At 47.0% G+C, this 21524-nt stretch overlaps 1 protein-coding gene across 6 annotated transcripts in view; it reads right to left on the bottom strand.

Annotated features, from left to right (window-relative positions):
- Positions 1-21524, bottom strand: part of col11a1a (collagen, type XI, alpha 1a) — a 64275-nt gene that overhangs the window by 3732 nt on the left and 39019 nt on the right. For all 6 annotated transcript variants that reach the window (XM_076013703.1, XM_076013704.1, XM_076013707.1 and 3 more), the window contains 26 exons: positions 20962-21051; positions 19441-19494; positions 16174-16281; positions 15959-16066; positions 15798-15851; positions 15623-15676; positions 14849-14956; positions 12165-12218; positions 12024-12077; positions 11803-11856; positions 11404-11457; positions 10010-10117; positions 9722-9775; positions 9561-9614; positions 9090-9143; positions 6290-6343; positions 4666-4773; positions 4295-4348; positions 3600-3653; positions 2872-2979; positions 1784-1837; positions 1665-1700; positions 1528-1581; positions 1174-1414; positions 816-928; positions 372-440 (listed from right to left, as the gene is read on the bottom strand). In XM_076013703.1, the coding sequence (XP_075869818.1) occupies positions 372-440; positions 816-928; positions 1174-1414; positions 1528-1581; positions 1665-1700; positions 1784-1837; positions 2872-2979; positions 3600-3653; positions 4295-4348; positions 4666-4773; positions 6290-6343; positions 9090-9143; positions 9561-9614; positions 9722-9775; positions 10010-10117; positions 11404-11457; positions 11803-11856; positions 12024-12077; positions 12165-12218; positions 14849-14956; positions 15623-15676; positions 15798-15851; positions 15959-16066; positions 16174-16281; positions 19441-19494; positions 20962-21051 (2007 nt within the window). The remainder of the gene's footprint in view (positions 1-371; positions 441-815; positions 929-1173; positions 1415-1527; positions 1582-1664; positions 1701-1783; positions 1838-2871; positions 2980-3599; positions 3654-4294; positions 4349-4665; positions 4774-6289; positions 6344-9089; positions 9144-9560; positions 9615-9721; positions 9776-10009; positions 10118-11403; positions 11458-11802; positions 11857-12023; positions 12078-12164; positions 12219-14848; positions 14957-15622; positions 15677-15797; positions 15852-15958; positions 16067-16173; positions 16282-19440; positions 19495-20961; positions 21052-21524) is intronic.

Genomic DNA, 21524 nt, shown 5'->3' on the forward strand with positions numbered 1-21524 from the left:
TCTCGGAGTGCAGGAGGCGAAGTTTGGCTGATCAAGGACAGAGCAGGGCCGAGTTCAATGATAAGCTTTGTGAAGACGCTCCACTTAAATCTACTCTGTTTTATTGATGCTCGTCTCTTCGGGCAAAAGTGTCCCAAGAATCATAATGCGCTGACAGTGAGATTGAAGGTTTTTTTGTTTTGTTTTTCTCTCTCTTATGTGTGTACAAAAACAGAGAAATTGCTTTCAGCAGAGGCTGATCTCTTTCAAGATAATGCCGCCTACCCCGTCCATTTCCATATTTCTGGCTGCGAGACGTTGCGCGATGGGGTAAAAGTTGGGGAGGGAAAAAAAAAAAAAAGCAGAGATGGACGAATTATTGGCGGACTTACTATTTTACCACGTTTGAATTCGCTGAACCAGGACCCTGGAATTTCCTTGGGCCAGGAAGATATTCTGACCTGCGGGCAACAAAATGCATTAATAACATACAACCATAGGACATTGGAATATAGAACTAAAGGACATTGCCTGAGAATCTCCAACTGGCAAAAGATAAAAAGTTTTTTTCTTTTTCTTCTCCACTTCAAATATTTCTTTCGCCGCAGCCCTTTGGTTGTTTTTCTCCAGTTGTGTTTGCACAGTAAATATTAAATCAGAGCAAGGTAAGCCCCCAAGCAATCAGTTGTCTTCTTTTACGCAAAAACCGCCGCCCCGGCGCCGTCTGTGTTTGTTGATGCGATACGAGATGGCTCAACGTTTGATAAGGGGGCCGACGATTACGAGCGCCCAAGTCATGTGAATTGCGCCGGGGGGCCCCAAGAGGAGTCACTCACTCCGTTGGACTTCTTATCGGGATGGATGCAGGTCTCGCCCCCGGCGGTGAAGTTACAGTAGACTTTGAAGGAGTCGCCCGAGCAGCCCTGGTTGGGATCGATCCAGTACTCGCCTGCGGAGAAGCAAACACGGCGAAAAGACACACAAAGCTCTTTATCGAGGAGAGAAGAATCTCGCGTCCGAGTGTAAAACTCATTTTCGTGGCCTGACGAAATGCTCCTAACTGTGCCTGAGGCCGTGTATCGTTTCTGCTCGATGTTACAGATGAACCCCGGCGACTTTGTAACCGCCGCTTTCGGCCAGACATCGAGTTCATTCGTCGCTTCGCTGCGTTCGAAGCCGACTCGTTGGGCGTACCGTCGGGGAACTCCGGGTGGCAGAGCTGCAGGTCCTTGCACGTCCGGGCCGGGTTGTTCTGCGTGCCCATGGGGTATTTCATGCGCTCGATGTCCTGCTTGAGGTTGTTGAGCGAGCCGAAGATGTCCTCCATGCCCTCGCCGTAGTCCAGGAAGGCGGCGTCGGACTGCACGTCGCTGGAGCGCTTGGTCTTCTTGGGCGACTGGATGGGCAGCGGCTGGATGACCTCACCCGGAGGACCCTGGGCGACGGGGGGGGACGGAGCGCTCATCTTAGAATTTCGCACGAAAAGCTCTGCGCTCGGATTTCGCGCACCGCTCGAGCACTTTGCGCTTGTGACGCTTTAATACTCACAGGAGGGCCCGGAGGTCCAATAGAGCCGGAATCTCCTTTGGGACCGGCAGGACCCTAGAACAGAAACGCGAGAAGTTAAAATTGGAGAACCCTCAGCGACAGCGGCGACGTGACGGCGGAGAACAGGCAGTACTCACGGATGAGCCTTTAGCACCTTTGGGACCTTGAGGACCCTGAATTGGACATGACAAGCATTGGCATTACAATTCTGTCAGGGAGTGTTACTGGCAAATGAATGAAGCAGTCAGTGACGTACAGGCAGACCAGGAGTACCAGGGGGACCAAGAGGACCGGAAGATCCAGAGAGTCCCTGTGATGAGATGAGAGGTAAATGAAGACCTGTCACATACTATGTAGATTAGGGCTGTTAAGCCAGACAGGAAGTCAAGCACAGAAAAACGAGAGAATACGGTTAATTTTCAAAATAAAATATCGCGATTGACAAATGCGATCATGGCTTGAGAATACCTCAAGGTTTGAGTTTTAGTTTTTTGTATGTAATGGTTTTGGAATGTTCCAATGAAAGTAAAAATAGAATATTTCCACTAAGGAAATATTATTGCCCTCTCCAATTCTTCCTAGAGTATAAGAAACACATTAAATACCTTGTAAAAGTTACATATAGAGCTGAGTAAAAAAAATTCAATTCATTTGCGATTAATCGCAAGTTAACTCAGGACACTGTGATTAAGCGCGATTCAAAATTTTAATCGACTGACAGCCTTAACATATATATATATATATATATACATATTTCATAAACATAAAAGTCAAAAGACGGCAGATAAGTTAGCGCTTTTCCTCTAAATGTGAACCGCTATTAACATCATGACGTCATAAGAGCTCATTTCCTAAGATATTCTTCAACCAGACTGAGGACCACGGCACCGTCAGCCGGCAGATTCCGAGTTGTCTGGTGCAGCGGCTGCCACAATTAAGCACTCCTGCTTGGGCGAGGTGGTTAGAGGCTATTTTTCTTTAATTTCCTGCGCGGCACAAGAAGGAAACCCATCGCGGCCGGGCAGTCCGGATGTAATCGTCTATCCGTCCAGCCCGCCGTCTGAATTGCACCCCGAGATGATATAGAAAAAAAATAAAAATACGAAGCAAAAAAGAAAGTGTTTGCTCGATATGTCGAGAGGAGAGACTTTCTCTCTCCGCGACCCCTCTAACCCCCCCCCCCCCCCCCGACCCCCGACCCCCCCCCACCCCCCACCGCCTTCTAATCATCAGCAGGTGGCCGGGGCCGCTGCGCGAGAGCAAAGGTGGCCCAGAAATGGGGGGAGACGGGGAGGAAAACATGCCCTGCACACCTGCAGCGGAACCGAAACATCAATTACTCACACTGTCGCCCTTGCCACCGGGAGAACCTTGGGGCCCGGGCAGACCCCTGTCTCCCTTCTCTCCTTGCTCGCCAGGTGGTCCGATAAGGCCGATCAAACCGGGGTGACCCTGCGGAGTGACAAAGAGAAGAGAAAAAAGTAAAAAAAAAAAAGTAAAAAAAAAAAGAAAAAAAAAGGCAAATCTCGTTTCGCAGACGCTGCGACGTGAGGAGGATGAATTTGAATTGGGCGTTGGGGGAGTGGGGGGGGGGGGTTCTCGGTTGTGTTCTTCGCAACGGCTTTTGGAAGTCATCATGCGAATGAGTGGGAGGCAAATTAGATCGAGATGGAGAGTAATATGCGCTGCCCGAATATCTCGTACAGTTATATTTCACCAACAAATTTGGCGGCGGCAAAAAAAATGGAACGATTGTGGAGATTAGGGGCGATCCATCAGATTTCGGCTGCATATTCAAACCGATGCAGGAGTTTTTCTCCCCCACCCAGCTGGGGACCGAAGTCGTTTTACTGTTTGTGATGCTTCTGATGATTCTGTGCGCCCCCAGAAATAAGGTCTTTTGTCTGTTGCAGAGCTGAAGAAGACCAGCACTTCTAATGGGCGGCCAGCAGGCTGAGCTGACCCCCAAAGCACCTCCATGCGTTTTTTTTGTTTTTGTTTTTTTTTTGTCAAGTGAGGGGAAATGAAAGCGCCTTGCAGACGTAAACACAGTGATAAGTGCCGACACCTACCTTTTCACCCTTGGAGCCGGGGTCGCCCTTCAGACCAGGAAGACCGGGAGGACCCTGAATCACAACGGCAGCGCAAGTTAAAAATCTATTTCACGGTGATGGAGGAGAAAAGAAAAAGTCCGGAAAAGACAAGACAGAGGAAAAAGAGGCAGGATCGATAACTTGAGGTGGAAAATAAGCTGTGAGGAAACGAAAGATGGAAAATAAAACCTGTAATGAAGCTGGAAAACAACAGAAGAAGAAGAACGTTCAAGGGAACTTTTTGGTCACACTTTCCACTAAGGTCTTAGGTATAAGGCATTATGAACACTTCCATAATGTATTATGATCGAGTAAATACTAAATTAATGTCGAAACAGTCATTATCACGCCTGACAACTTATAACAAAGCTCATTAAGGTTATAAATAGTGAATAAACATGTTGTAACCTCATCATTTAGAATGTTTTATGTACAATGCTTGAAATCCTTAATGAACATCGTTAAATATGCATGTATATACTAACATACACTCATGTTTCACACGGCATGCTCTATGCATTATAATGCCTTTCAAATGCACTCATGCATTATGCAAGAGAACAACAAAGTGAGTGTTGGCAACTTTTTTTTTTTTTTTCAAACACACAGCACAGTCTCATCCAGTGTCCATTAGAACATAGACACTGTAAGATCTCCTGCCTGGGTCCACTCACCATGGGACCAGGGGGGCCGTCTTGTCCTGGGGCACCGGGCAGTCCTTGCTCTCCCTGTGAAAAGCCATTTAATTGTGGTGAGTGTTACAGCCCGCTGTATTTTCCTCCGGCCCTGCCATTGATTTTCTGTGTTCGCCGCAGTGATTAATAGCCCGAACGGGAGGAAGGGGAGAAAAAAAGTGCCTTGAAATAAACAAGAGAAAGTAAAGCAGGGGGCAAAAATGGATCTATTGATTATTTCATGAAGTCTATTATCATGGATGAGTGCTGTTGGTCTGTGCGTGCAACGGAACCTGCGCATGTATATGTTTTTTCTGTTGTTGTTTTTTATTTTTGCTTATTTATCTGTTTTTCCGCAAGCCGAGACTTACGACAGGGCCGGGGATTCCACGCAGGCCTTCTGGACCGGGCTTTCCTGGAGGTCCCTGGGGTCCGACTGGTCCAGTTTTGCCTGAGGGACCCTCAGAGCCCGCCTCGCCCTGCGCATGGATAAACAGGATTAGTTAAAGAGCGATTATGCATTAAAAATTGAAACAGTTTTATGTATTCTGTAATAGTTTGCTGGTTGCTCCCCATGTGTGAGCGTTCGTTTTACGGAGAAGTTTCAACCGGGCAGCAAACAGAGGGCTAAGCAAGGCCTCTTTTTTTTTTTTCTCCATTTTTTTGGGACAATTATCATGCAAAGCGCATCAGCGGACTTCATTTGTGGGTAAAATAAAATAAAGATTTAAAAATGGGCATAACATGGGACCTTCACAAATTAATGATGTAAGTCATTAGCAGCTGTCATGGTAATACTTTCTCGACCTTCTCGCTGCAAGGCGTCATAGTCGCCCGCTCTCGCATTTGATCGATCTCTCCCCCCCCCCCCCCCATTTTGCAACGGCTCAAGAGAATGACCATCTACAGGAGAGTTTTGGTGACAATCAGCGGCTTCGTTCCGACCGAATCCTCCAAGAAATTACAACAGAGGTGACAAAACCCCCCCAACCCCCCAAAAAAACACATTCCACACGAGCAAAAAGCCACTTTAACCCTGCAGCCACACTTCAGATCTTGTGAAGAATTCTCAATTCTCTCCTTAAATCCCTGAGCGTTTTCAAAGGGATTCAGCTTGCTGCTGTGGGTCGCAGCATTATGCAGTGTGCGGAGACAGGAGTGTAGGAGAGTAAACAAGCTATCAAGTGTCGCCGCCCCCCCCCCCCACACACACACACACACACACACACACAGCCCCTCCCCCAAAATGAGGTCTACGAGAGGTGATGCCGCGGCCTGCCTGCTGCGCTGGCGTAATTGCGTGCTTCGCAGCGGATTTGGGGAAACGCGCAGGACGTCAATATGCGCCGGGGATAGGAGGCAATATCTGCGAGTGTATTTACAGGTTCCGCGCCAGACGGGAGCAACTTAGTGTCACGCCGGTTATTGCACGCAGGAATCTTGCACTTGTTGTTTGGCTCAGCCCGGCCATTCGAAAGGGTTTTTTTTTTTGTTTTTTAAACAGGAAAGTAAAATTTGATCCTTAAAAATATATATATTTTTTTTGTTGTTTTTTTATAGTGATGCAGCTGATTAGTTCGCTCCAAGTGCATCACGGTGCACCAAGCTATGCTAATTCCGCTTTTGCACACAGAACAACGTGTCCTTAAAAGCAGGTTGGGAGCGTAATGACTGTAGTGCCACTGTTGAGAAAAAGGCAAAGTGTGACCAGTGAAATACACAGTTTGCTCCTCTTGTCTTTCAATGGAGCCCAGTGGAGCCCAACAATAGGGAAGCGGTCAGGGACCTGCAGAGCAGCGCTGACTAAGTAATCCACTACTGTAATTAAGCTACTTTTTTCGTAACAGAGTAATGGAACGGGATTACTCTGGCATAAATGGTAACTACATCATCATTACTTTATCGAGTAACGATTCCGTTGCGTCTCTTCTGAAATACAAAAACACTGCTGCTGAGGCGGCTCTGCTGCAGGGAGGGTGAATTGATTTTTGTTACCTTTGAGCCCTTCTCTCCTTGCCTGCCCTCTGCACCGGCAGCTCCCAGGGGTCCCTGAGAAAGGAAGACAGGACAGGATACGGTTTAGAGCGTTTTTTAAACGCAGCACCAACGCCCGCGTGTCGTCAGCGGCCTTCCGACGCTCTGTCAATCAGTCAAGACAAATCAAGTGCGTGTCGGGAAGGCGTGCGTGCTGAACGGACGGCCTGCAAACGAGGAATGATCACCGACGAGAGGGCTTCCGCCCGGGTCAATCCCCCCCCCCCCCCCCACCACCACCCCCCCGCCTCCCACGGCCGCTTGTCATTTGTCTTTGCTTTGATTACATTTCACATCGAACAGTTGTCTCGAATGATAAATCACGGGACGGTAACCCAATGCTCTCGGACATGGGCCGCCTCGGTTCCGTCAAGATCTATTTGCGACTTGAAGTCGCAGGAAACGCCTGCCGGCGGTCGGGGGTCGTCTTCCGTTCGTCCGCTCCTCTCTTTCCCGTCCCGCCTCCGGTCGTCCGCCGTTCAAACTCCTCTCCGACGTGGCCGACGGAGAGGCCCGAGTGCTGGAACGTCGGACTGCTTCCCGTCTGAGGAGCCGCTTTGACCCCCGACCTCGCGTGAGCAGTCAAGAGGCAGGGCTCCTAATCAGGTTCAACCCCTGGCATGCACAGAGTCGGTATTTAGGTTTGCCCCTCGAGTCGAGGGACAGACGCACGTTGTCCGTAATTGAATCAACCAGCCAGAGGAGCAACTGAGGGAAGCGAGTAAAGAGTTAATGATGAGCTCGGTTTTCTTTCCAGTTATTCCAGGGAAAAGCGGAATACATCTTCTGCATCGGGCCATCATCAGGCCATTAGGTAAATCAGCTCCAGCTCAATTTTTGCCACTGTGCTAAATTGGCTCTTTAAAGAAATCCGTGCCGGACTGAGGAGGATAAAGGATTTCTGCAAAGTGGCAAAAAATTGCTGAGGAGACACAAAAACAGGGCCAGGGGGAACAACTTCCGCCGTCGAAAATTATGTATGTAAAGCAGCAGCCACCTGCCAGGGAGTGGAGGGAGGGGGCGAGTGGGGAGGGAGGGGTTTGCGGGGGTCATTTCAAATGATGTTTTTTTTTTTTTTTCCTCCCCCTTTAGCGATTAAAGACCCGCGCGTGATAAAATAGCCCCCTTTACTTACCATAATCCCCAGGCCATTTAGGAGCAGCGTGTGCCGATACCGCGCTTAATACTCGGAATGGTAATTTGATTGGACACGTTAGGAAAGCAATCACCCCGCAACCCCCCCTTAGCAGACCCACTTTCAAAATGCACGGCGCGTCGCCCTCCCCGGCTGGATTGAGTCGGGGGAGTCCGGCTTTGAGATGCAGTCGTTTGCTCCGGAGAATAGATCCTCATTTTCATGTGGATGTCGAGCTTTGCATCATATTGGAAATATGCTAATGAGCCGCCGCCTCGACTCCGGCGCCGCCTCTGCCCCCCCGCCCAGTGCACTGGGAAGGGATCTCTGGGATATCGGGGTGTTGAGCGAGCGGCCGCGTCCCAAATCTCCAACCTCGAATTCTTTGGATCTGTTTGTTTTCCTGTCATTTTAATGTACCTCGCGTTTTCATTGGCTGATAGTTTTCTATGTACTGTTTTTTTTTTTTTCCTTCTTCATTACTTAATGGACCTGTAAAGTGTCTTTGAGTTTTGTGAAAAGCATTATACAAATAAAATGTATTATTATAATTTTGTCATTGGACTTTAATGCAGCACGCCCGAGTGCAGTCCACTTGTGCGGAGCACTAATTTCAGCATTTGTCGTGACATTTTTGCTTGAATTGCCACTTACTGTTTGTCTTATTCTCCTTTTCTTATAATGGCAATGAGTCGGCGGAGGCAGCCTTGATGACATTTTATGACACAAACCTAAATGCCACAGCAGCAATGTCTGAGTAGAGTAAATGATGCCATAGCTCGGAGCTGAGCTGAGTTTGTTGAGGGTGTTTACCATTCCAGGCTCCACTTTTTTAGTGGTATTTAGATGATTTAGATGAGAGAGACCCATTAACGTTTCATGTAATCAGATCCTTTCGTAATCAATGTTCCAAAGTCTGCAGTCTCATTATCATCATAAGGAGATGCTCAATTCTTTGAATTTCCCTATTTTGTTTCCCCTCCGGGGGGGTTCGCAATGCTGCACCACTTCTTCGCGCTGCGCTGCGGTGGTTTTACGTCAGCGACACGTCTGGTGTGCGCTTTATTGTCCTTCGAGCAGCCGCGGATCGATACTCCGTTGAAGTCGCCGCAAGCTCTCTCGTTGTCCCCTCGCCGCTCTCGCGCGGTGTAAATACGTTGGAAACGCGCGGCCTCGCTTTTTATTTCTTCTTTGCAGCCTTTTCAATTCCTCGCTAAGGATAAAAGATCTCGTCGTTCATTTCTCGACTGGCTTTGAGGTGGATTCCTCTCGCCGACAGCCTGACGGCCCAACCCCCTTAAATCTTTCTCGCTCGGGTTTTTTCCCCCCCACTCCAGCCTCTAATGAAAATGAATGAAGCCCCTTGCTCGGCTGCCAAGACGGAGACAGGGGCGCTGGTGTCCGAGAGCGGGCAGCAGCGCCGTCGGTGATCGTGCGTCCATCCGTCTGCTCCTCGAGTGTTTCACACGGGTTTGATGTCGTCTCGCGGCGTTAACGGAGACGGATGCAATCGGCCGGCGGGTTTGTGTTTTTTCCTCTTCTTTTGCGACAGGACGACTCGTTGGTGCATTGACGAAATGCCAATGAGGACGGTGAGAACGCTCCGTCTCGGTGTGCCAGACTTACTCTCTTGCCAGGGGGTCCTGGTGGGCCGGCTTCTCCCGATGGACCTGGTGGTCCCTAAAAAACAGGCAAACAAAACAATCTTTATTGTATCTTTCAAAACATCTCAATTTTGTACGGATTTGGGCAGAGTGACAGAATTTAGCGGCTTCTTTTTTTTTCTTTTTTTGTTTATAATTTATTCCGACTCAACACAGCCTCTCAACACAATTTACTGCGGCAGCAAATCAGAGTTAAAAAAAAAACAACCAAGAAATCCGAACACGTACCCTCAATATTTATTAGGACTATCTTTGGCAGCGAAAAAGGCTAATTTACATTCATACATATTAATGAGAGATGTTTCACTTAACACAAGGGCGGCGCATTAGTGTCTGGCTTTTTACCTCTATTCGTACCTAATGAATCCGCAAACCCGATAAGTCCGGTCAGGACTCGCTCGAGCGAAAGAATAAAGTTCTGAGAGGAACTTACGGGTTGACCGCCTTCACCGTCCTCTCCCTTCTCTCCTGGTTCTCCATCAGTGCCCTGCAAAAAAAAAAAAAATTGCAATAAAATGAAATGTGTGGAGCCGAGCCCGCTTGTTTACAAGGACAAATAAGTTTTCATTTTCATTTTAACCGAGGGGAACTTACAGCGACACCCGGCTCTCCAGGTGGGCCTGGGTCTCCAGGGAATCCGACGGGGCCCTCGAAGGGAGAAGAACGAAACGTGTCAGGAGGAAACTAGAGGCGTTGCAGCGGTCGGTGGTGATGCCGCGGCATGTTGCTGCATTCCATTACTGACAAAAATAAAATACGACCCCCCCCTCTCCACCCCCACCACTAATAAAAAAGCTTTCCAGCAAACGCCTGCCAAGAGGCGGCCAGATGGGGACATTTCCTGTCCGGCTCAACGTCTGATCCGGTCCGACAGTGACTTACAGGGTTTCCCTTTGGACCGTCATCTCCAGAGGGTCCTTTGGCACCGGCAGGTCCGGCGGCTCCGGGTGGTCCAGCCTCTCCTTTCTCTCCCCTCTCGCCTTTAGGTCCCTGTTAGCGGTCGAATAGTTGTTAAAAATTTGGTGTTAATTCCAAGACGGTTGATTCGGGAGTCTGGTCCAAGCAGAGCCCAAAAAGGAAGTTCGGAGTTCACCGGAGCACCACCAGCTCTTCGATATGATTGTTCGATTTGACAAACAGCCCAAACTAGAACTAAACTCCGTCTTTGACTGGAAGCAGTACGAGGATTTTCATATCTGCCTTCGGAATCAGTCGAAAATTCTCCCAGAAACTCACTTAGGGCCGGTAGGATAGTGCAGCGTTTTCTCTTCAAATCACCGGAGCAGCATCCGATAAATCCTGCGGGCGCTCTGCGTTTTCGCCAAATCGCTCACAGATTCGGGAAAAAAAGCTGATTGGTTGCTGCATTTCTGGCTTTGCAGACATGAAAACTCATCCCCTACATTGCGAAAACAGTTTTAAAAAAAGGAATGACATCCCCCTCCAGCAGTGTAACTGCTGTTGGCGCAAGACTAGAGGACGTCTTTTCCTGCCAACAGCCCCAATGGGCTTCATTGGTTAATTTAGCCTCCAGCGGGGGAAAAACGGAAGCGGCGCTGCTGCAGCTCGGCTGGATCCCCGCAGTCAATACGAATAAGAGTGATTGGAGAACAAACTGGCTAATTTTCCATGTGACGGTGAAAAACTGACATGAATGGAAACAAACTCATTAGCACCTACAATCAGTGTCTTAGGATAAAAAGGCAACATGGTCTCTATTTATTGCAGCTATATCTTAATCATAAGGGGGGGAGAATAATGAGGCAGCGCCACTTGTGAAAAAAACAATGCTGTTGTTGTTAGGAGAAAGCAATGTGTGGTGCTCACTCGGACCAATAAGGGCAGTAATTGAAAAATGGGTCATTCATTGGAGAGAGCAATTATTTGAAAGTCTTGACTTGAACTTAGCGAACTATTAAACACACCGTCTTTAAAGGAGCTTTTGTAACTTTCAGCTAACAGCTAAAACTTCTTCTTAGGTGATTTGATGCTAACTTAATTCTAAAATAGAATCTAAATGTAAACACAAGTGGGTTAAAGACCCACTTGCACCTCGGCAAGCTACTAAACCCAAGAACGGCACATCTACAACAAAGTATTTTGGGCGACCTGCCGAGAATATGTTTCAACGTGGAGAAAAAAAAATAGTTCAAGAGAGGCGCCCCCTGTTGGGCCTGTAGACTGTGAGTTTTTCTGCTAACTCAGTGGCAACGCTTCAACTTGGAGACATTGTGTAAGATGCTGTATTTAGCAACAGGCAGGAACAGCTCACTCACCGAAGTGCCTGGCTCTCCAGGGGCTCCCGGGTTTCCAGCCTCACCTTGTTCACCCTGCAATCAGAGACAATGTCAGAGCCTTGACGCCGCACACGCCTCCGCTTTGATCCGAAGCGTCGCGAAAGTTCACGAGCGCCACGGCAAAGCCACGATGTCGACTGTCGCTTAAGCAAAGGCGCTGAAAGGAACATTGGGCGTTTACATTTCAGAAAACGGCAAAGTCGGAGTGAGACCTTGCAAAAATAGACATTACGGTTTGTCGAGGCAATGACGCGGACCGAAGAAATGTGGGGAATAAAGCGCGGGAGTTAAACAAGACTGAGTCCTGATACGGGCAGAGCCACCAACGTGATGCTGAGATGACAGACCGGCATCCTCCGCTGCTGTTTCAGGGCTTACCTTCTCACCCACAGATCCCACGGGGCCGACTCCGCCTGGAGGTCCTTGAGGACCCTGTGGCAAGGGAGGGGGAAAAGAAAATGGGGAAATTAATCATCGTGCTCCACCTGGAAGGTGCGAGGTGACATCCAGTCGTTGGAATATAAGATAAATAAGGATTTAGTGTGCAAACTGTGGAAAATAGGTAGATATGCAGCTTATGAAATTGTCGGTGGACTTACATCCGCTCCGCTGGGACCCTGGGGACCTCTGGGACCAGGTGGACCTGGAGGGCCCTGCAAAATAAGAGCGATACAGAGGTGTTATAAAGTGCGTTTAGGTGCTCGGGAGGATACTGAAGAGGATGCAGGTGAGTGTTTTACCATTGGGCCGACGTCGCCGTTCTCCCCTTTCTCGCCAGGCGGTCCGGGGAGCCCCTGAGAAGTGCGGGAAAACACAATTAGATGAGCGAAAAGATAATGGCCGTCTCGGAAGCAGGTTGGCTCGGTTAATAATTTAATCTTGTTTGCACCGCTGAGCGCCGTCCCGCCAGCTGTTCCTGCTCGGGGTTTTAATTTGGCGTTTAGGGTCTGACTGCCGGAGCTCACTGCGGCGGCGCGGTGAAATATTAAACGTGTCTGTGGGGCCAGAGCATGCATTAATGACACACTTAAATCCTCCTTTTAACTGCAGCCCAGGCCTATTAGCTGTCCCGTGAAATATTAAACGAAAACGCTGTGTGCGACATGGCGGACTTCAATGCATCATTAATATTATTTTTGCTGTGATCGCTACAGTGTGACGTGTCATCAGATCGAGGTGAATTGTGGAATAAAAACAGAAATTCTGGGGTGTAGCGGACATAATTGTCCTTGCAACTTGTCACAGGGGGTGTTTCTTCAGGTTGCCGCATGGTTGAGATAAGCAGGCACCCCTCGGCTTTCTGCAAACCTTGCCATTAGGACTGGGTGAAAAGAATTGATTCTTAGATTAATCACGATTAACACATTGCGAATCGTGGCAATCCCGGCTCCTTCAGGATTTAAAGCCAGCACGTGGCAGCATTTTGGGTTTTACAAGGTTCACAAATATTGTGGGAACGCGACAAACATGAGGAACATATATCGCCTGCTGGCACCCGCATTTGGAGGAAAAGACGGAAAATCCTCCAGTTGCCACAAACCAGACAACCATCAGAACAAAGCTAGCAATTCAGTCACAAAGGGGCGAGGCCAATTACAAAGTCTATTGGGACTTTGCGTTCCAATAGACTATGCATCGTGATAGATGCAATTAATCGACAATCGCGATTTAATCACGATTCTCGATTAATCGCGATTTAATCACGATTTTTGATTTATCACGATTAATTGCATCGTCGCCCTCTGCATCAGAATCGAATCGTCAGGTACCTAGCGATTCCCACCCCTACTTGCCATGGTGCGGATGACTTCTCCATGCTCGCTCGGGGGTTCTTGGAAAAACAAGCAGCCTCTTTCAGGGCCTTGTGTATGAATTTAAAAGTTTTTCACGTCTCCATGGGTGATCGGCGCGATTCAAAAAACCTGTGCGTGGGTGTTCCTGATTTAGACTCTGCGCCGTTGCTGTAGATACGCGCTGAAACTCTGCTGCTACCTATCACAAGCTCAGACACCTCACAGACGACCACCTGGAGGAGAAAGAGCCGTCTGTGTTTGGAGAAAATGCACGGAGGCAGGGGCGCGAAGAAACACAGAGCGCCAACTAGCCGCCGCGCCCAGAGAAAAAAGCTCACGTAGCGAAGGTCGCCGCTAATCTGACACTGTTAGCGATGCCACTCATTATGCAGCAGGTGCCCAGGACTCGAGCTGTCTATCCGTGGGGCCAGTCCGCGCAATTAGCTGAATCGCGACGGCGGGTGAATTGCTCCCAATTACGAGTGCATTACGCCCAGTGCTGCAGAGACGGGGATGCGTAAACAATGAGCGGCACCGTCGCATCGTTATCTTGGTGTAACTTGGCTGCTTCCCGCTCGGGGAAGTCAATCCCCGAAGAAGCGGGTGATTGATAAGCGGATGGGATTCGACCGAGGTCAGGGTTCGACCTCGTTAGGTTATCAGAGCGGGTATCACGAAGCGCACTTCTGTTCGTACGTACTCCCTTTTTAATTCCCAACATCGCCCGTCTTTTAACACTAACATCCCATTATACACCTTGGTAAACAGCGGCGGCTGCTCTCCCGTGTCTTCTGCAGGTGTTGAGGCTGGAAAGGGGGGTGAGGCTGAAATGATTAGTTACCGCGGGGTGAAATGCTCAGTCAACAAACCCTTACACGCCGTGGATCCAATTAAAGCAGAGGCACATGGGCAGCCTTGTGTATGCGCGCATGTGTGTTTGCATTTTTTCTATTTCGGGGGGGAGTAGCTTTTATTTTATTTTATCTTATCTTATTTTATTTCCTTTTTTTCAATTGTATTGTTGCTGTAATTATGCAAATTTCCCCGATGATTTTTCTTCCTCTTCTTCTTCTTTCTCTTTTCGCATGAACGTCACATTGCACAGGGTCCAAGTCCAAGTCCCCTGGTGTGACTTTTGCAAACGCCATGTGGCGCATGAGAAGCGTGAAGGCTCATAAAGGACTGCATGTGTTGACACCAGAATGAGGAGATGCTCCTAATTCTATGTAACAGCTACAAGTTAGAAAAAAAGGGGGGAAAAAAGAAGCAAATTGCTGGATGAGTGCTACTTATTAGTCTGAACAGTGGACGCTTTTTATGTTCAGAGGAGGGCGATTAAACGTATCGCTTCGGTTAACTCACGTTTACAGGACAAGAGCCGTAAAACGCAAATGAAAACAATGAGACGTCATGCGGCCTCTTGTAATTGAGCGCCGAGCTCGTATGGCTGTCCGGAAAAACTCATTCCGAATGCACGGGGAGAGAGTTACGGCCGTACGGCCCGCTGGCGTGTTTACCCAACACAAACAGGATTAAAGGAAGATTACGAACCGTATTGCGGAGGATTACTGCGAAAATTCGCATATATTTGTGCGCCGTTTGGATTTATGCACGCCGGCGAATGGACTCACCTGCAGGCCGATGGGTCCGGGGGGTCCAGGGAAACCTCGGGCACCTTCGTCTCCCTTCTGTCCGAACATACCCTGCTGACCTCTGGGACCGGGCTCTCCATCGCCTCCCTGGGGTTCCGAAAAGAAACGCATCAATTATTTGTTTATATAGTCCAGTTTGTAAAATAATAATAATAATAATGCTTCTTGTCCATAAGTCAAGCATTTCGTCAACATTGTTTTCCATATCCATAAACAAAAATAGGGAAATTCAATTAGCAAAATTAAATTTTTTTATGCTATCGACGTTTTAGCTTACAATTAACTAATTGCAACATGCAACTTCAAGTGAATGCATGCTGACGCAACAGTTACTGACTTGTTCTACTTCGGTACTGAAAACATATTTTCTCATTGCACAAAGTTGGTAGATTGCAAGTCCTGGTTGCGATCCCAAGTTGTTTTTTATTTTATTCGCTAGTTTTTTTTCCGCATTTGTACAACAAATTCGCTAGTTTATTTCTACATTTGTCCCCAAATCATTTCCCTTTAATGTGACATCAGCACAGACTTTGACCGATTCTTTCATTCGGCAGTCTCCATAGAAAAGCACCAGGCTCATTTTTCACACGCCACATCTGACCCGAAGTTCCCTAAATAAAACCAAGAGAAAATTAACTTTCCTCAACATCTGTTTACTTAGGCAAGTCATTTTTCCAAAGGGATTACTGCCGCGCAGCTGTTTACCAAGTAGGGCAAAGTTATCCGAGTCCTTGGAAGGACTCTTGTACTTACAGCAGGACCAGGGGCGCCGATCGGACCTTGGAGACCAGATGGACCAGGAGGACCCTGGATATAAACAAAGAAAGGTGTTGCTACTGCATCCCATCAAATCATGCTCTTGTATGACTTGGTGGTTTAAAAGGAAAGAATAATCATGAATATTGGGCATGGTAACCCAATAACATACCTGTTCACCCTTGTCGGCTTTGCTTCCTTTTTGACCGGGCTCTCCTACTTCTCCCTGCATGAAAGACGCACAACACTTTAGTTATTGTGGCTCAGACTGGGTTCTACTGCAAAAATTACTTCTGATGGGCACAATGAAACAACATGGGATGATGGGCCGACCTTGTCACCGTCTTCTCCAGGTGGTCCCTGAGGTCCAGCAGGACCAGGCAGACCAACAGGGCCCTGGACACCATCACGGCCAGCCGGACCTTGGGGCCCTTTCTCGCCCTAAAAAGACAACAGAGTTCTCAGTTCACACGTCACGGGTTCGGAACAGTTGAACCGAGGAGGAAGAGCCGGAATTGACCAATTTCCTGTGAGAACGACAAACTCACAGGGGCTCCTTTCTCTCCAGCAGGACCCGGAGGACCCTGAGGACCAGGTCGGCCCGACAGGCCAATTGGGCCAGCTGCGCCGGCAGAACCTCTTTCGCCAGGAGAACCCTGAAAGAGGCAGAAAGTGAAAAACACATTTTTTTGAAAATCATCTTTTATCATTTATGCGTCGTAGTTTTGTCAGCCTACGCACAAATACACCTCGCAGGGGATGACAATGACGGGTGCCATTAAGACGTTCAAAGAAGCGCGCAACTTGGTTCCGCGGCAAACAAATCGATAGACGTTCACGCCTACACACATACATACAAACACACACACACACACACACACACACACACACACACACACACACATAAAGAACCTCTTTTGAAAGCAGGAAACTGGAACGGCGGATGGCGGCAGCCGGCTTTTAAGTTCAAATAAAGCAGCGCGGCTCCTTAAAAGCGGCTCGGCATTATGCGGCGTTGGCCCATTGATGTTCCGGGGGCTGTGTTGTGTTTGCGAGCTCAGAGCCACGCGCTACCCCGACAACACAAAATAAGTGAAGAAAAAAGACGCACGGCACATTTCGAACCAAAAAAGGCGGCCGCAAAAAGAGGAGCTGGCCGCTCACCCGCGTCCATAAAAACACGGTGATGAATGACACTCCTCCTTTCTTTTTTATCTCCGTTCCCCTGAATTAACGGATGCCTGCGTGCGATTGAAGTTCCCGTTCACAGGGGAGGGGGGGAACACGCAGCCGAGCTAAAAAACACACACCCGGGAACAAAGCCGTCAAAGATTTAAGGCTGCCTTTGGAGGTGTTCTCTAAAACCTGAGCGAAACAGACAATATGCTCTCTGAAGGACTTTTTCATAAAACATGAAAACAAAAAACAAAAAGCTGTTTGGTGGGTGCGGAGTATCAGCGCATCGCGTCATACTGCAGTGGGTTTGACTCGGTCGAGATCTTTCAAAGTGACCCTGGTGTTGCTGGTGCTTCTTCTAGCCAAATCAAAAAGAGACACACTGGGCTCTTCTCAATACGGTTCCTTTGACAAGTATGCAAATATTTTGATAGGTGGTGAGGAGAAATCTAGTCAGGAACTAGTTTTAGTCCGGATGTGGACTAGATATGACCAATACCTGGTCTACTGTCTTAATGTGCCATTTGCCGGACACCTCTGTCCTACCTGCTGGGTCAACGGACTTGAATTGAATTAAGAGTTTCAGAAAGGGAAATGTTCTGAGTCCTTGTGAGGTGCGACACTTGGTTGCACACGCTCACTCATGATGGATGTTCTCATAGGCGCCGCCATCGGTCATTTTATCCACTGTGAAACGACATTTAAGCTCCTCCGACGATCCAGGAGGTCAAAAACGTGACGTCTTGTCCTCATGATCGCTGACATTTTCAGAATAAAGCCTCTCGATTTTCAACCCTGGCATGTAACATGCAAGCTTTCGGTGCAGGTTACTTCCTACTGGCTTCCATTTACATATTCATGTCAAAGTCCATAAATCTGATCTGGCACAGAAAATGTTGTTGTCTTGTTATATAAAAAAAAAATCAACCGGTGGTTCCAAAGTCAAAAGAAAAGAAAAAACACTTAAAAAAACTTTCGTCGGTGGCGTTAACGTTACCATGGAGACAAGAGAAGAAGCACCACGCAGTCCAAGCAAGAAGATCAGAGCAGCACAGCAGTATAGTGCTTGCTATACCAGCTCTGGGACCCGAGTGATGCATCCAGGAGGGAAAAAAAAACAAAACGTAGTCGGCTCAACACCGTGACGCACCATATGGATGCTCTCCTGACGAAGGCTCCGCGGTTATTTTGTGTGTTATGTTTTTTCCGAAGTCTCTCTCATGTGTGTCAAAAGGAAATGAAGCAGGCAGACTTGATAGACAGCAACAATGGCGCGATCGCCCATGTGACAAATCGCTACGCGCGCTGGGATGAGGTGAGATTTGGCAACGCTCTCGTTATGACTTAATGAGCAGGAAAAGTCCGGCGAAGACAACTTCAAATAACTAAATTTACTATATTTGATTTTTTTTTTTTCCCCCCACTGTCCGCCTTGAGCGCCACTGCGACTACAGTCCGTATTCTTTGGCTTCGTTATCTCAAAATTAGGGATGCAAATTATGGATTCATTCATTAATCGTTAGTTGATTGACCGCATCGATCGATTAACAATTAATTGATGTGTCGCATGTATTTTTCCTGAGAACCTAAACTTAACAATGATTTCACCCTTAAATAATGTTGAGGGTCCAATGTGACCAATTTTTTTACATTGGTGACCAGCAAGAACACCCGAAACATTTATCCTCTGCCTTTAGATTGACTTAAAACGTTCTATTGTAACAGCTGGTATTTGGTGAGTTTGTCTCAGTAGGATCTCAGTAGGAGAGCAGGCTTGTGGTATTTCGTGCACTGAAATACAGGGAAAAACTGATGACACTTGCATATAAGCATTAAATGGTATAGCAATTATATGAAAGTATTTTCATTTTATTATGTTTTTGGTTATTATCATTATTATTATTATTATTATTATTATTATTATTATTATTATTATTATTGTTATTATTATTATTATTATTATTATTATTAATATTGTTGGTTACTGGCACTCAAGCAGAAGTGCAGTCAAAAGTTATGGAGAACCTGAAGCTGCAAGTCAAGGATACTGTTCTGAGATCAAATATAGCAAACATGTCACCTGTTATGATGAGTGCAGTGCATAAGGGAGTAAAAAATAAAGTCACGACCGAATTTCAATTTGGAGGCGACCATTGCTCGCTGCAACCCAGGAAACCCAGGAGGAGCACATTTAAACTCCTTAAACAAAATAAATCCCACATGATGGTGAATTAAGTCTTTTTTTCTCTCTTTTCCTTTTTTTTATTGCGCTACCAAGTGCTCCCAATTCTTATTTGGGGCACTAAAACATATTCATGGAACAAAACAACATTGATTCAGCGCTCAAATTTCCTGTCGCCTCGGCAAAATTGTCAAGAGAAAACGTCAAAAACGACCTTGCAGTTAGCTACAATAAATTGAAGCAATTTTAAAGCTTTTCCCCTACAGGCCCTTGGCATACACAGCCTTCAGTCAAACATGAAATATATTGTGGAAGGCTACCCAGCAGTCAATAACACAACTCAAATATTGAAGACAACAAAAAGACGAGTTCAATGCAGACAGGAAAGGAGCATTTTCTTCTTCTTTTTCTTTTTTTTTCCTAATACATATTGGCTGTCAGACCGCAGAAAACTTACCACGGGACCAGGAGGACCTTGAGGTCCCTCTCCACCCTTTAGACCCGAAGGACCCTGAAGTGGAAAAAAAAGAAGAGAGAAAGAAAGAAACATCGCTTAAATCGTGTGAAACTTTTAATCAATCCGCGCAGTTGTACTCAGCAGTTCAACGCATTCTGACACAATCAGCGGGACAAACGCTGGGGGAGCCACTTTCAACCAACCCGGAAGCGGACGGATCGTTGGCTATTGACACTTTTGTTTTGCGTCCCGGTCGACAGAACGGAAGAAGGGAAATAATCCGGCGTCTCTAATTAGACGCCGCGTGGCTCATCGGAAGGAAACAGACTCCGCTCTCGGACGCAGAGTTCGTCTCGAACGTGCGAGGATTTGTAACGTTCTGTACGTGTGTCCTCTTCTGTGTTGTTCCAAATAGTGAGGCGAAACACATGGCAGTGCGGGTAACGAGTCTCCGCTGGCTCCGGCTGCGCGCTCGGCAGACTATTGTTTGACCTTGAGCCGGCGAGCGACAGAACACTCCTCCTCCCCGCAGGACGTCTGTTCGCCGCTCAATACTTAATGGAGTAAATACTGCATATTGGCGAAGGTGGAACACCCAGAAATGCTTGTGTGCCCCCACGCCCCCAGCAGAATGAGACTGAACAATGAAAATCTCATCAATAGGGATCTCGAAATGTTTTTCCCAATTCCCCCGAAAAGAGAAGTTCGGGTGATAGCAGGGGGATGCAGGGTCACGCCCGGTCACCTGAATCAGCTGGATGGTTGTACGGAGTATGGAAACACGTGGTGGGCATATTGATCCCTACCACTTATTATTGAAATATTGATCATATCAATACCAACGTTAGGTCTAAATACCGATAACATCAAGACCAATGTTGGATCCAAATATTGATAATATCAATACCAATATTGGATCAGAATATTGATAATATCAATACCAATGTTGGATCCAAGTATTGATAATATCAATACCAGTATCGGATCAAAATATTGATCCTATCAATACCAATGTTGGATCCAAATACTGACAACATCAATACCAACGTCGGTATCGGCGTTGATGAACAAGATTGCTACTTTAGATTTGTATCTCAACATTGCATTTGTATATTATTACCATCTTTAAACGACTACATGCTTGCCCATTAGGTTGGTTTTGGATTTTTGTGTTGTACCTGTCGCAAGAAATGATTGTGACAATTTAAACAACTGGCTCTTGATTGAAACTTTGGCTCTAAAGGTGCGACGGGCACAAATGCCAGAATTCTGTCTGGGGTTTTAACTCATTAATAATCCACAGAATAACAAATAAAATCACAAGAAAGGTCGGGAAAATTCATTCACAGTGGACTTGTATATATTTGGTATTGGATCAATACCAAATCTTGCAGTATCGCACACCATTAATGGAAAGTGGCTCCCATTATTGCTTAGAATTATTCTATCCGCGAGCCCGGCGAAGGTTCCGACGCTGCTGCAGTAGTGTAGCAATCGTCACGGTTGATGTTTGGCTCTTACCGTGGCGCCAGGTAGACCCCTTTCTCCGGGGAAGCCTCGCAGACCTGGAGGGCCATCTTTGCCAGACGTTCCCTGCGGCCCAGGGTCTCCCTGTGCACAAAAACAAACAATATTTGTGGCAAGGATCACAAATCAATTCACTGCGATACGGTATAGTTGCAGTGGTTTGGTCTGGGTGTACAAAGTTTCCTCTTTTATGCAAAGATCAGAATATGAGCTAAAAATCTATCTATCTATCTATCTCTCAAGAGCCGACTTTGATGTCTGTTTCTGACTTCAAAAACAGACATGTTTCTGGCGTCAATCCCTTGAAAGACCTCGCCAGGAAACATTCATGAGAAATTGCAACATGTTTTTTTTTTTTTTAGCTTCTTGCATAAATTTTTTAACAGACTTCCCTGATCAAATTCAATTTGAAACAGTCCCGCACAGCAATGCATCATTCTACGTGCCAGCGTGGTAAATGATGATCTTTGGGAGGAGAGGACGCGCAAAAACTCTTCTGAATTAAGCATTTTGAATCTCTCCGCAGGCAGATAAAAACCAGAACCTCAAATTGCTGA

Source organism: Nelusetta ayraudi, unplaced genomic scaffold (genome assembly GCF_046127955.1).
Source record: "Nelusetta ayraudi isolate G7.1 ecotype Tasmania unplaced genomic scaffold, CSIRO-AGI_Nayr_v1 ptg000155l, whole genome shotgun sequence".
NCBI classification, from domain to species: domain Eukaryota; kingdom Metazoa; phylum Chordata; class Actinopteri; order Tetraodontiformes; family Monacanthidae; genus Nelusetta; species Nelusetta ayraudi.